Source organism: Xenopus tropicalis, chromosome 4, assembly GCF_000004195.4.
Source record: "Xenopus tropicalis strain Nigerian chromosome 4, UCB_Xtro_10.0, whole genome shotgun sequence".
NCBI lineage: Eukaryota > Metazoa > Chordata > Amphibia > Anura > Pipidae > Xenopus > Xenopus tropicalis.
Window position 1 is genome coordinate 77273396 of NC_030680.2, and position 16382 is coordinate 77289777.

The following is a 16382-nucleotide window of genomic DNA, read 5'->3' on the forward strand; positions in this document are numbered from 1 at the left end:
AGTTAAAAATGTATTTGGCAGCATCCGTAACAAATATACAAATCTTTTATAGTTTTTAGTGTAGAGACACATTAATGACAATTGATGCCAATTTCTTTCCACTTGTAATGAAAATATGAAATGTAGAATGGTTTGTGATTTGCCATGTACATATTGGCCCCACACCACTACTGAATCTTGAATGCCAGCTTCTATGGCTACTTAGTAGGTTATTTAGAAAAAAATTACTATAGCAGGGTAACATTAGTACTATTATTATAATTTATATAGTGCCTTTAAGATGATATCATTACATTATAAAATAATGATGCTAATAAGATGCTGTCTGTCCAAATACTGGCTGGTGCCACATGGAGCGCAGGTTTATGTGCAGGCTGGGAATATACCCCTCTACTTTAAGAAATCTGCAAGTTGTGCCTGCACCCGGATGTACGCGGAGTATTTCAGCCTGGAACTGCTCCATTATGCAGTTTCAGGCTTAGCGCAGGCTGGAAATCTGCCCGTGTGGCACTATCCTAAGGTTTTGACTCAAAGGCTGAGCCAGGTTACAGAAAGATAAGGCAGCAAGCATGATAGCAGATGTGATGGACATTTTGTCACCTTTGCAAAGTTTCCTTCAGGGTGGGTGTCAAAATGTCAGAAAATACTTTTTGATTGGAATCAATATGAATGCCAGCTGGCACGATTTTGTGCTTAACTTCATAATAAACAAGCATCTCTTTTCCCAATATGCCCACTTTGAGGTGGGCAATATCAGGCTGATCTAACAATGAAGGCATGCAGTAGGGTCGGGCAAGGACTGCATCAACAAGCAAACCTTGCCAAAGTAGCGTTTTTTACCTGATATGCCCACATTGAGGGCCAAACGATCAGATCACAGTAAAGGTATGCAGGCCAGCGGGATATGAGCGGGTTTTGCAAACCCACCTGTTCAACATCTGGCTGATTTTCGGTCAGATAAGAGTCGGGCAGGCCTGTCAGAGGACCCACTACACAGGCAGGTAAGCTGCCGACTTGTTCTGAATGTGGCGTATCAGAAGTAAATATCTGCCTTGTATGGTCACCCTTACACAGTTTTTTAATCTTAAAGGGGAACAGGCATACAAATGTTTTTATAATATGGAAAAAATTAAAGTCTAGACAAACATTGTGACAATTTATAACTTTTAAAAAATTTGCACCGAATTATTGAAGCAGCTTCCCATCCCCCACCCTCCAGAAACTCTGGCTCCCTGGTCTGCGTCTCTGACTCAGAAATGTGTAAGTGACAGAGCAGAGTGAAAGCTGATTTGCTGTGGCATGTCATGACCCCTCAACAGCAAACATGTCAAAAGAGGAAGTAAAGGAATGGAGCCGGGCTAGGCCGGGTGCTGATGAAGCTGCATTTGTTCATATAACAGTAAAGCAGCATAGGGCACTGGCACACGGGGAGATTAGTCGCCCGGTGAAATCGCGCCACCGCGTTTGCCATCCCACCGGCGATTTACATTTTCGCCGGTGGGATGGCAATCCGGGGAGATTAGTCGTCCGCGAACAGGGAGTTTTGTCGCGGGCGACTAATCTCCCCGTGTGCCAGAGCCCTTATTGTTTATATCCTTTATATCCACATATACACTTCAGGATCTTTTGCATTTGGGTTTTGTGCTCACCAGCAGGCTTATATAAGCTGCCAGGCACCCTCCTGCAACTTACACATGCAGATACAAATCTCACTCAGGTACAGGTGTAACAAAAGTGTATATAAAAGAGACTTCCTCCATACCAGTGACACATCAATTGCATCAATATTACAGACCTTTGCACAGGCAGCTGTGTATGTACAGGCACATAGATTCCTGTATGTTGGATTCACAGAAACATCCCTATGTCTCTCGGTCTCTAAGCTGAGTCTTATAAGGCCCATCTGGTCAGTCTGTAGCATTCACTTTGCTATAGCCAATCCATGTATTTGTAAGAAATGGCTATATATTCTGTTATCGATTAGCTTGCAAACATATGAAGCATGACTACAATGTTATTGCACAAACAGTAGCACATGTTACTGTTCCTACAACATTTATTTAGTTATACAAGAGGCAAATTGTAGTTTTATGGGAATGTGTAAATGGATGCCCTAAAGTTATTGTTTAACTACAACTCCCAGCATCACCTGCCAGCTCACTTGGCATGTATGTTTCAAATTGCTGGGCCTTGATTGCTACTGCTCAAAAAAGTGATATGTGACTCCTTTCATGTTTTTCTCATAAATAACCAAGAAATAAAGTTCTAGGTGTTTGTTAGTGACTCAAGTGAGTGAGGAGGAAAGTGTCAGACAATGTAAGAGTGATTTTTAGACCTTCTTCAAAGTCTTTTTAGGAAAAGATGGGCAATGGAGGTTGAACTTTAGTCAAAAATGGTTGGACCACTCCCACTCCTCACTGCTCAGAACAGAAGCTGCCTCTCCGTACTGAGCCAAGTTAAGCAGATAGTTCCTCTTTAATAAAAAGAGAAATAGTTTATAATTTGTGAATGTGGAAAGGCATAATTATTTTTGCTACAACTGTATGTAACTATCTTCCTGCCTTGTTTAAAGATATGCAGTTAGAGACATTGTGACCAATTTCCATTAAACATTTGCATCTTTTAAGTATAGTACCATTTTTCTAGATCACCTTAAATACATTATTTGCAGAATTCATCAATGTATTTGTCTATCAGGAGGAGTGAGAGGAATGAAATGGTTTATACAGAGGGGTTCAGATAATTATAGTGAAAAACAAGGAGCTGATGGTATATATTGGAAGGGAAGGTTAGCAGAATAGATTGGCTGGTAAGATAAAATCTCTGAAACCTTCAGTCAGTCTAGTGAGTACTTCTCAGGTGACTGCAGTGAGTGTGGTATAAAAACAAGAACGTTAGGGATTATCTGCATTTTCATCTTTACTTAGCAATAGCTTTTGTGGATACTTTCAGTACCAGACAAGAAAGGCTGAATATGTGAAGCTGGAGAGTAATGGTGTGTGTATTTTTTTTCCTCAGAGACAGACTCACATGTCTCTGCCTGTAGTGTCTACAGAAGCAGTTATCAGTTATAAGTGGAATGAAGATATTTGCTATTGCAGTGTTATCTCTTTCTCAACATTAGAGAGTCACTGAAATATGTAGTAAGTGATTTAATGTTTTACTGTAGCTAGTTCACAACTGCCATAGTAATGGGCAATTTAATTTAATTCATTCAATCTTTTGGCTTGGAACCTTACTGGTAGTATATCCAGTGATTAGACTAGGGTTCTTGTTGCTGCAAGAATACATATTGCTTGTTTACACTTAAAGGCATTCTCATGCTTTACCTGCATTTAAGGTGTCAACTACGATCAACAGACAGAGTTACCATGAAGAAGCCATCGCTTCAACATTCAATAGAAAGACTTTTGCCATGTTTTCCTTACACTTAAAGTGATTATAGAACCTCTATTATGGACAAGGAAAATCTATATATTACAGCATATATGAAACTATCCATAGCCCCATGTGAATCAATGTGTTTTTTTTTGTTTTTGCCCCACGTGCCTTATGTTGCAAGTAATCAGCTTTTGAAAGAAATGACACTTTTGTGGATCTTTTACCCAATGATATTGTCAAGATGGGCAAATGTTCCTCTGCGCTTGTGCACTCCAAACCTCTCCGCTTTATCAGAAGTGACTACAGCTCACAAAACTTGCACAGACTTCGCAAACTTGTTTATGCGCATACTTGCAGTCTTGGTCTGGGATCAGTCATTCAGTGGAAGTGGCATTACCCAAGTATTTGAAAGCTCTGTGTTTTATTATTAGCTGCAGGGAAACGCATGTAATATTAGTATTTGACACAGTGGTAAGAGCTTAGGCGTTACTTGTTGGGAGGCCTGTTTGGTGGCAGTGTAGAGGATTTCCTTATCCTGTAAATCTATAGACATATATTATTCCTTAGAACAGGGCTGTCCAACTGGCGGCCCGCGACCCCCCTCTGTGTGGCCCCCCACCTGTCTGGCTGCTTTGATGGCTTACCTTTGTGTATTACCTTTAATTGGTATCAGTACTGAGATTAACTGGCCCCCTGCATTGCTCACACCTCAGATTCAGGCTGTAATCCCCCTGTATTGTTTAAAAATCTAATCCCCTGTACTGTTCACACCTTTTAATGCCTTCATTGTTTTCCCCCTGCAGTGTTCACACCTCAGGCTCAGGCTGTAATCACCCACATTGTTCCCCTGTTCCCACCTCAGACATTCCCTCTGACACATCCAGCATTGTGTCACTGTATGCTGCCTGTGTGTGCAATAGGGCAGGCATAGTATGGCACACATAGGCAGGGGTGGGCAGGAATAGTATGGCACACATAGGCAGGGGTGGGCAGGAATAGTATGGCACATATAGGCAGGGGGGGCAAGCAGAGTATGGCACATATAGGCAGGGGAGGGCAAGCATAGTATGGCACACATAGGCAGGGGAGGGCAAGCATAGTATGGCACACATAGGCAGGGGTGGGCAGGAAAGTATGGCACACATAGGCAGGGGGGGCAGGCATAGTATGGCACATATAGGCAGGGGAGGGCAAGCATAGTATGGCACACATAGGCAGGGGAGGGCAGGAATAGTATGGCACACACAGGCAGGGGTGGGCAAGCATAGTATGGCACACATAGGCAGGGGTGAGCAGGAAAGTATGGCACACATAGGCAGGGGGGGCAGGCATAGTATGGCACATATAGGCAGGGGAGGGCAAGCATAGTATGGCACACATAGGCAGGGGAGGGCAGGAATAGTATGGCACACATAGGCAGGGGTGGGCAGGAATAGTATGGCACACATAGGCAGAGGGGGCAGGCATAGTATGGCCCACATAGGCAGGGGAGGGCAAGCATAGTATGGCACACATAGGCAGGGGAGGGCAAGCATAGTATGGCACACATAGGAAGGGGAGGGCAAGCATGGTATGGCACACATAGGCAGGGGAGGGCAGGCAGAGTATGGCACACACAGGAGGGGTAGGGCAAGCAGTACTCTGCCTGCTCTATGCCTCCCCTATGCTGCCTGTGTGTGCCATACTCTGCCTTCCCTATGCTGCCTGTGTGTGCCATACTCTGCCTGCCCTATGCTGCCTGTGGAAGGTGAACCTCCGTGTGCTACTGGATTTTTTTGCTGTGGAAGGTGAACCTGGCAGGGGTTTGTTCCTGGAGTTTGGCATTTGGAAATAGTCATTATATGGTCCCCAAGGGGTGTAATTATGTGCTGGGGGGTTGCTGTGCTATCCACAGAAGAGGAGGAGGCATATCGATTTATGACATAATATAATTCTTTCATATATAAATGAAGGGTGATATCCCTTCAGTGAGCACCAACCATTGGGTTTTTGCTGTGTTGCCACCATTAATGTGGGGATGGTCTTAAAAGCTCTTGTGATAGCATGGGTGTAGTTTGAAGTGGGTGTGGTTTAAAAAAGGGGAGTGGTCAAAACTGGCTTCCATTATTGGCCCTCCACCATGTAGGCAAGAAAAATTCCGGCCCTCGGTACCACAGAAGTTGGACAGCACTGCCTTAGAACATATATTTTGGTGGAATTGTCTGCCATTGGAAGGTGAATTGTTAATAAATCATTGCCTCAGAAAAATCTTTAAGAAGCTATAATTTTAAGTGACTCTCCATACCACTTGTAACCAGTTTCTGCAAACAGCCAGTTTTTAACATAAGGCTGCAGAGGAACTGTGCCAACGTCTGATTTGTGCGACTGCTCAAATAATGATGCTTGAAGTGGAAGCACTTTAGAAGCAAACATCTTGCAGAAATGGACAGACTTCAGCTGGAAGATCAAATCCTATTGAGGTAGCTAAATATGCAGTAAGCCAGTTTAGTCATTTGTGGCATATCGTTCACTATGGTCTGGCAGTCTACATATGTAGGAAGAAAGCTGAGCAATGAGGCTGTTGCAGTTTTGCAGTTACCTTCTAAAGCAAAATTTAAAAAGACCAAATGGTCTGTTCAGAAACCAGCCACATTGTGAGCCTATTTTGCATCTGCACAGTATGTAAAATAAGAAGTCTTAGAGAAGAAATTTTGAGTTGGTCATTTGGTTCATTTTAACATCTTAACTGCACAGCCAATTAGTCGCCGGGCAACTAATCCCCCCGAAATGCCATCCCACCGGCTAGAATGTAAATCGCCAGTGGGATGGCATACGGGGCGGCACGATTTGCGGAAGTCGAGGAGATTAGTCGCCCAGGACGAGGGAGATTTGTCACGCAGCGACTAATCTCCCCATGTGTCACAACCCTTAGTGCTTGGACATATATATGCATCCGCACAATGTGTCATTTTGTCTTACTTCTCTGAGATTGTAATACTGAGGAGTGATTGTGATGTTAGGCACCCCTCCAGTAATTGTAATCGTTTACCTGAAACCCCCAGCTGGTTGTGGTGAATTTGGCACCCCCAATGATTTTACCTTTTCTTCTATATTAAATAAGACATGTAAATTTATTCTCACCATATAAATAATGATTTGATTTTTTTTTTTAGGTGCTGGTGTTCAGAGCCCTATCAAGCCCATTTCTCCTACAGCAACAGAATTTTCTCCTCCATCTAGTCCAAATCCTTCAAAAAGGGCAGGAAGTATTAATTGGTCTTTTCCTGATAAAATTAAATCCCCAAGGACTGTCAGGAAGCTGTCCATGAAGATGAAAAAGCTACCAGAACTCAGCAGAAAAAGAAGCATCAAAGGAACATCAAATGCAGACCATGCCCCTTCTGTGTCAAAAAGTAACTGCCAAGATATAAGCCATACAGCATCCTTATCTTCCTCTGGAAATGCAACAGCTGCTGCCAGTAGGAATGTCATTAGCCGATACCACCTCGATAGCAGTGTGTCATCCCAGCAAAACTATAAGAAAAAAAACTCTGGGAGCTCAAAATCCTCAAGTAAAGGGGGCTACCTCAGTGATGGTGACTCCCCTGAACTTATAGCAAAGTCAGGTAAACATGGAGCAGACAATAGGGCCACAAAGGGAAAGGAAGCACTTGCAGGCAGTAATACAAAATCTGATATAGACATTGATGCATTTCGGCATTATAGCTTTTCCGATCAGCCCAAGTGTTTTCAGTATATATCAGGACTCATGAGTCTTCATTTTTATGGAGCAGAGGATTTGAAACCTCCAAAAATAGACTCAAAAGATGTATTTTGTGCAATCCAGGTTGATTCAGTGAATAAAGCAAGGACTGCTCTTCTTACCTGCAGGACAACGTTCTTAGATATGGATCACACATTTAACATTGAACTTGAAAATGCACAGCACTTGAAGCTAGTAGTGTTTAGTTGGGACCCAACACCTCGCAAAAACAGAGTTTGCTGCCATGGAACTGTTGTGCTCCCTGCACTTTTTAGAGTGACAAAGACACATCAGCTAGCTGTTAAATTAGAGCCCAGAGGGCTCATCTATGTGAAGCTGAATTTGATGGAACAATGGGAGAATTCCTTAGACCGCCCAGGAGTGGACAGAGAGCCAATTGTATTTGGTGTTGAGGCTCGAAAAGTTGTTGAAAAAGAAAACGCTGGGCTGATGGTTCCACTGCTGATGGACAAGTGCATTACAGAGATTGAAAAGAGGGGATGTCAGGTAATATATGCTCTTTTGCTTTCTCTTACCATCCCATGAGTTGAAAGGATTTATTTGGTTCATTTTTAAATGCAGCTATTAACTTTACTTGCATTTCTCTATATTCTTTGATCTCTTGGCTGTCTTCCCTATGGTCCTGGTGTGCACTATCCAGAGGTGATTACCTTCATCGCTTTCATTAATACTATTCAGTACAAGTGTCTCTATTGACATGGAAACACTCTTCTAACTGTTGGGCAATCATGGTTGTGGGTGGCTTATCAATGATGATGCTTAGGAACATTTTTTGAGACAATTCAGAATTAAAAAACTTTTGCACATGCCTCCTCCTGTCATCAAAACATGTGCACCATAACAGAAGCATTTGGGGAAGGGATAAGAGGTAACAGGTAGTGATATCATCCACTATGAAAAAAGGAAGCTACTTAGTGACAATGCTGCTGCTTTCAAATAGGATCTGGCTCCTTCCAAAGTATTTAAAGGAGCCAAAAGCACAGTAAAAGTTGGGAGGGATTAGCTCCCCTTTAAATGCATGTGATACGTTTAAATGAGCATGTTTCACAAAAGGAAGGTACTCTAGTTTTTTACCTCATTTTTAATGATACTTTTCATGAATTGTAAAAGTAAGAATGCGGGCTTTTTAAGTGCCGGGCAAATTTGCACCTGGGCAGTAACTCATAGCAACTGATCAGTGACTAGCATTTTCAGGCAACTGCAGTTAGAACAATGAAAACAAACATTTGATTGGTGACGATAGTTTATCTCCTGTCTCTGTTAGCTCTTTGGTAATGGTTTTTGAGTGTTAAAAACATAACCATTTAGCAGTAATACTAAGTTCCATACATGTTAGGTTACATGTGCATGTTAAAGCATATTTAAAAAATAGGAAATAGAGCACATTGACATAAAAAGGGGCAAAAAGCAACTGGCGCAGAGTGATGGAATATAATTCTTATTTGGATCAGTTTATTTGAACATTGTGGTCCATATTAAAATAAAATAAATAATGGAAATGCCATAGCTTGTTTGCCTTCTTGATGAATGCACATTGCAGACAAGGGGCTCACATTGTTTACGCGTGTTATTAATTATGATTCTTCACTTAACACGTGCCAGGTGTGATGGTAAATGACAAACTGACTGTGTATGCAAATATTTGCACATCTTGAAAACAGATGTCTGTTTGTTTGATTCTGAACACTTTGGCATGTGTTCCTTAGTTACCAGATGACATGTGTCTTTCGCTCAATATGTGATTTGGAGCTCTGTTAGATTAGGTTTTAAGTCCAGCTAAACATCTGCACTGTTTTAAACCTGTGTTTTTATTTATTTCAGTTTGTGTGTTATACCCAACTATGGTGCTCTTGAGGCGGGGGGGGGGGATTAAAGTGGAAAAACAGGGATCGGATGGTTACAGAAGTGTAATGAGAACAACATTACATTTTATTTGAGATACAGTCATTTTATTGTCTGACATTTCCTGATAGCTCATATCATAATTTGACCAAAGTATAGAAGAAAGGGATTTATCTAGAAGTTTTCTTCAGATGACATAACCAGGCCAAAAGTGTAAACACAAACCCAAACAATGATCGTTTTAGTGATGTAATTTAGTTCATGAGACTTTGTGAAACGTGTATTAAAAATAGTATAATTGGATATTGGAGGTCACCTCAGATTTCCATGACCTAGGAGTACCTGGTATGTGCTCTTAGTATGGCTTTACTTTGTCCATGGAACTTCTTGGTGCCACAGTTGCATTTAGGGATAATCCCAGACCACATGAGGCCTTGTGAAAGTGTCACTTTAGTACTAAAGCACTCTTGCCACTACTGTTGATTTTCAAAGTGTAGTGTGATGTTACACACATACAGACTTGTAAATAAAAGCTGTTTCACAAATATTTGTGTCATATTAAGAATTAAAATGAATGAGATGTAATTGTCACTAATAGCTCTCCAGTGGCAAAACTAATATTTTTAGCTAGATGTAGATCTTCATGTAATTTCAATACAAAGGAAGAAATTAGAAGTTTTTATTACATAATTAGAAGTTTTATTATTGCTTTTTATTACATACGGGGGTTAGGGCGGTGAATATCCATGACTGAATTTGGTACCTGTAGCTCTATATCTTTATGATCTATATCAGACCCTTCACTGGTGTAGGCAGAACTGCATATATTCTGGGCAGCTGTATGTGCTTACTGGGCTTGGTAAGTCTGACTATAGCAAAAAAGGGAAAGTTGTGCTCAACCACTAAATTTTAAACCATTATGTGGGGGTGCAATGAAGTTGTGACCACAAAATACATATAGTTGTTGTCTTGGTTAGTCTGACCACACAATTTGTGTATATAGTGTTGTCATCAGTGACAAAACCAAAGCATCTTCAAGGACATTGTGCTTCCACTGACCCCTTTCAAAGCATGGATCACAGTGCCTCTGGATATTGCAAGCTTAAAAACCCTGCCCAAGGGCTTAATTAGCCTTACTTCATTATGCAGATGTAGGAATCTTGTGGTCATCCACAGTATATATCATGTCCCAAGTCATTTTTGAAGGGGGTCACATAGTCCACCCTGTATTCTCTGTCATCATAAAAAAACCCAGTGTGTGTGTTACCTCTAATAACACATTATTAAGCTGCTGTTCGATAATTGGTCACAACTCCCCCATTCCATTTTAGTTACACAGTTTATATACAGAACCTGAAAAATCTAAGAACCATTATGGCTTCCTGTATCTGCCATGAAAAGATCAGCTTCTGCCTGCGTGTGGCTACACGGAGCGGAGATCGGCCTGAAAAATTCAGGCATAGCTGTACTATTCAGTGCAGAAACAGGAAGCTGCAGATTAGAGCAGATCCACTTCTCTCCACCTGCAAAAATCTGCAGGTGGAGAGAAGCACCGGATACACTTTGTGTGCCCTTGCCCTTCCTGTCTACTTATATTCGCCAAATAACAGTAAAGGCACATCATTAACAAGTATTTTCGTGAAACCTGTTTACTATGTGATACCCTTTCTTTTTATGGCTTTAATATTTATAATACAACTTCATGTTTGTCTAATACTCTGTTATGTGCAGAGTTTGCCTTGTATTTTGTAAGATGTGCCATCCGATTAGCATGGAAGACTTGCTATATAGTTACATCATTTAAACGGATAACAAAGGGCCGTTGTATAGAGCTGCAGGCAGATCAAAACAGTTTTGAGGGGCTAGCTGGAAATGTAGCATAAGCACAGAATAGATTATCAGAACTGATTTAGTTACTTTAGCTACTGGACAGGATCTAGTGAACCATTGTTGCTTAAACTTCTTTTTCTGGCTCCTTGGATTGCATATCAGTGATTGTGCTGTGAGATGTAAAAAAAAAATAACTCTGCAGGATTTTAGTTTGTAGCACCCATGTTACTGTAAAAATAGACCAGCTATTTGATAGATGTTGCACAGGCCTCTGTGTCCAAAGCAGTAAATTGCTTTACAGAGACATACATAATTTTATCTGTAACTTTGTTGTGACTTCAGGGAGGCTTTACCAAATACTAGACCACAGAGTGGGGTCTAAACTAAGTTGGGTGAAAATCTTTGAAACAGCCCATAGTTATCACACTGGCGCTCTCCTCTTTTGGCAACCTGCAGCTGTAGCTAGTAATGTATTTTGTATATAGATAATTCTATTTATGGGCTAAAGGGACCTGGCCAATTTATATACGACAGCCAAGGGGGATTCTTTACCCCTTCATTTCTGCAATAGTCTCTAATAGAGCAACAGTAACTTTTGCTTGTTTTGCAGTTTTATTCAGTTCTTCAGATTATATAAGTTTGAGCCATCCATTAATTTCTGCTTCTCTGTTCCTTTCTACCTGGAAAGTAGCAATGTGCTAGCACTGACTTAAGCATCACATTCACACATCTTTGTACAGGTATTTCCTTTTAATGCAATGTGAAATACAGTGGTGTGAAAAACTATTTGCCCCCTTCCTGATTTCTTATTCTTTTGCATGTTTGTCACACTTAAATGTTTCTGATCATCAAACACATTTAACTATTAGTCAAAGATAACACAAGTAAACACAAAATGCTGTTTTTAAATGAGGGTTTTTATTATTTAGGGAGAAAAAAAATCCAAACCTACATGGCTCTGTGTGAAAAAGTAATTGCCCCCTGAACCTAATAACTGGTTGGGCCACCCTTAGCAGCAATAACTGCAATCAAGCGTTTAAGATAACTTGCAACGAGTCTTTTACAGCGCTCTGGAGGAATTTTGGCCCACTCATCTTTGCAGAATTGTTGTAATTCAGCTTTATTTGAGGGTTTTCTAGCATGAACCGCCTTTTTAAGGTCATGCCACAACATCTCAATAGGATTCAGGTCAGGACTTTGACTAGGCCACTCCAAAGTCTTCATTTTGTTTTTCTTCAGCCATTCAGAGGTGGATTTGCTGGTGTGTTTTGGGTCATTGTCCTGCTGCAGCGCCCAAGATCGCTTCAGCTTGAGTTGACGAACAGATGGCCGGACATTCTCCTTCAGGATTTTTTGGTAGACAGTAGAATTCATGGTTCCATCTATCACAGCAAGCCTTCCAGGTCCTGAAGCAGCAAAACAACCCCAGACCATCACACTACCACCACCATATTTTACTGTTGGTATGATGTTCTTTTTCTGAAATGCTGTGTTACTTTTACGCCAGATATAACGGTACACGCACCTTCCAAAAAGTTCAACTTTTGTCTCGTCGGTCCACAAGGTATTTTCCCAAAAGTCTTGGCAATCATTGAGATGTTTTTTAGCAAAATTGAGACGAGCCATAATGTTCTTTTTGCTTAAAAGTGGTTTGCGCCTTGGAAATCTGCCATGCAGGCCGTTTTTACCCAGTCTCTTTCTTATGGTGGAGTCGTGAACACTGACCTTAATTGAGGCAAGCGAGGCCTGCAGTTCTTTAGATGTTGTCCTGGGGTCTTTTGTGGCCTCTCGGATGAGTTGTCTCTGCGCTCTTGGGGTAATTTTGGTCGGCCGGCCACTCCTGGGAAGGTTCACCACTGTTCCATGTTTTTGCCATTTGTGGATAAATGTGGATAAAGCTTTGGGACTCCAGCGAACCACAGTGAGAGCCACTGTGGTTCGCTGGAGTCCCAAAGCTTTAGAAATGGCTTTATAACCTTTACCAGACTGATAGATCTCAATTACTTTTGTTCTCATTTATTCCTGAATTTCTTTGGATCTTGGCATGATGTCTAGCTTTTGAGGTGCTTTTGGTCTACTTCTCTGTGTCAGGTAGCTCCTATTTAAGTGATTTCTTGATTGAAACAGGTGTGGCAGTAATCAGGCCTGGGGGTAACTACAGAAATTGAACTCAGGTGTGATACACCACAGTTAAGTTATTTTTTAACAAGGGGGGCAATCAATTTTTCACACAGGGCCATGTAGATTTGGAGTTTTTTTTCTCCCTTAATAACGTAAACCTTCATTTAAAAACTGCATTTTGTGTTCAATTATGTTATCTTTGACTAATAGTTAACGGTTTTTGATGAGCAGAAACATTTAAGTGTGACAAACATGCAAAAGAATAAGAAATCAGGAAGGGGGCAAATAGTTTTTCACACCACTGTATCTTTTAAAAAGTTTGGTACAATCCATAATATCATCACAGGCTATAGTAGGCAAAGGCATTCTAGTCCCTAGCAATTGGGGGCCACAGCTAAGCAATAGAGAGGCTGCATGTGGCCACTGGGCTGCCTGTTGGGAATAATCAGCGACATATATAATTGTGTCTATATATATATATATATATATATATATAAATATATATAATATATATATATATATATATATATATATATATATATATATATATATATATATATATATATATATATATATATATATATATATAGCTTAATAAAGAGTATAATTTGTATGCCTTTATTTAATCTTCTATTTTTTAGAAGGGATGGTTTTGGTGCCACAAAGATATGTTCATAATGTTTTCTTTAAATGTTTTTTTGAAATGTTTTCATATTATGACCAATGAGAAAGCCAGTGAACATGGATACTTTATAATGTGAACTGTGTACACCTTGCGTGTGTGTGTATATGTGTATGTATGTGTGTGTATATAATATATATATATATATATATATATATATGTATATATATATATATATATATATATATGTATATATATATATATATATATATAATTTTTTTTTTTTTTTTTTGAAAAATAGGAAAGGTTGTTATACGATGTTGTGCTATAACTGTATTCCACTGTACCCCCTCTGCATTGCAGGTTGTGGGATTGTATCGTTTGTGTGGTTCTGCTGCTGTGAAGAAAGAACTCCGGGAGGCTTTTGAAAGAGACAGCAAATCTGTTGGCCTGTGTGAGTCCCAGTATCCAGATATCAATGTTATTACAGGTAACTGCTGTCATCCGATTAGCAAAATGCACTGTAAAACTTGCTAAAAAGTCTTGCTAGAAGTTAAGCAATGTAGAATCAATGTCTTCATAATTCTCCTGCATAGTCCTTTAGCTTTTCCTCCACTGTTTCTATCCATTGATGCCTAGGAGGCTTAGTAGTTTAGGGTGTTGAACTCTCATTTGTTAGAAATAAAACGAACAGTGATACAGTAGGTATATGAATATATTTCATTGCTTTGCTTCCTTTGGATATTAAACAGTCTGTTGGTCTCCAAAATGCTTTCATTGTTAAGCCTTTTATGGCTCACTGCCTTATTTGTATGACTTCAATTTCATTTAACTAACTTTTATGATAAGGTGTTAAAAACACCCTGTATCAGTGGTTGTATCCTGTTTCTGTGAAGACACACACAGCAGAGTCCTGGCCTGTAGTGGCCTGGCCTGCTGTATTTCTACACCTAAAAGACAAGGGACACTCCTTTGAAAATAGCAACGTCCAAATTTTGGACAAAGAAGACCGCTGGTTTGAAAGATGTGTAAAAGAGGCCATTCATGTCAAAGTGGAGAAACCATCCCTAAACAGAGGCGGGGGACATCGACACCATCTGTCTGCTACATACAATGCTGTTCTAACATCTGTACCCCGGCAGTTTCAGAACTCTTCACACATCCATTCATGTAACTCTAACAAGTAACACCTGCTTTGAAGAGTTGCATGATACTTGGGTAATCCTTTCAAAGTAACTCCACAGCATTCACACCTCTGTGAGTTTCAGATGTCACCTTTCTGAAGAGTTGCAAAGTGCCATTGTGATTGGATTAGTGGAAGAGTATATATGCTGAGGACTTCCCATACCAGTCAGTTGAACTGAAGAAGCTGCTCGGATGAGTAGTGAAACGTCTTCAATGATTACTTAACAAGTCCAGTTGCTTTAAATTTATTTATACTAGATATACCATGACCTGGATGAATGAAAATCTTCATAGACGTATTTTATGTTTAAAAAACAAAAAAAAAAAAAAAAACAGAGAGGTGTGTCATGCCCAGGTCAGGTCCTCAGTATGAAGTGAAGCCCTAGCAACCAGATGGCAGTTGCAGAACAAAACCTGTAAATATTTCAAGAAGCATGAGAAATAACGAATATTGCTGCCTCCATTATACTAATAGTTAATTTTAAAGCAAATAAGCCCTTTAAATCACATCAATATTCCTGCAAGCAATAATATGGCAATATGTATTGGGCCCTGTGATTTACATTTTTCGTCTTTAATCCCATGTATCTAGCTTTATTCTTGTCATTGCCACAGATTTCTTATTGTTTCCCATCAGTACTTTTGTGTTTTTTTGAAAGATTACCTGCTGTTGAGATTTATGTGATAAGGACCACAGCCTGAAATTTGTTAGTTGTTGATTTCCTCCATGCTTTTAAAATTATGTAATAAGAGATATCACTTAAACGTATGTGGGGCTTGCTTTAAATTTCATGTGCAGAAATGCTTCAGTGGGTGAATACAATGTTCCCTGTTGGTTTTGGTATGGGGTTCATAGCTCTGGTGTTGCATCATGTCTGCTTTCATCCATGTGAATTTGATTGTAAGTAAAGCATGTCATACACTTAACAGCTCACTGACTCCGAAAAATGAGGAATTAATGAAGTGGATACCACTTTTTGCTTGCTGTCTAAAAATATTTGGCGCTCAGAGTAGTTGTAGGGAGGCGAGTGTAGAAGTGACCTGGCAGTGAGGATCGAAGAAGCTTAAATACATAATAAAATAACTGTGATCTCTAACAGGGCTAATTTAGCAACGGTCTGCACAAAGGATTACCAGAAGACATAGGTCATTCTGGGAATCTTAACCTGCTTCTTTAGCAAGGGATTTACATGGCAAAAGGCATTTTTAAGGGAGATTGAAGAATGGAAGAGTTTGTTTTGTGCATTAGTTGCTTAGAAGAGAAAATTATTTTTGCATTTCAATTTCAATGGACTGCATTGGATATTAAGTGTTAAGATAGGACCTGATTTTGTGGGAGATTTTGCGTGGGAGTGTATATTTAAAATAAAATAATGCATAGCTATATCTGAGAGATATACAGGCATTTCCAAGTCTTAAAGTTTTTAGTATACAGGGGTAGTGTAATCAGAGCTGCAAAGTCTAGTTGCCTATAGCATCCAATGAGAAAGTAGCATTTATTGGTCACATGTTTGAAAGCAAATTTTTTATTGATAGTTATGGGTTACTAGATCAGGTTCTAACTTTTGTTACATTAATGCTTATGTCAGTGGTTACAAAACTGTGCAGGCTGACTTCACCAACAAAAGGCTAATTATT

At 40.0% G+C, this 16382-nt stretch overlaps 1 protein-coding gene across 2 annotated transcripts in view; it reads left to right on the plus strand.

The window, feature by feature from the left end:
- The window catches only part of syde2 (synapse defective 1, Rho GTPase, homolog 2), a 50376-nt gene that overhangs the window by 20808 nt on the left and 13186 nt on the right, over nucleotides 1-16382 (plus strand). For both annotated transcript variants that reach the window (XM_002931674.5, XM_031900844.1), the window contains exons 3-4: nucleotides 6534-7630; nucleotides 13923-14049. In XM_002931674.5, the coding sequence (XP_002931720.3) occupies nucleotides 6534-7630; nucleotides 13923-14049 (1224 nt within the window). The remainder of the gene's footprint in view (nucleotides 1-6533; nucleotides 7631-13922; nucleotides 14050-16382) is intronic.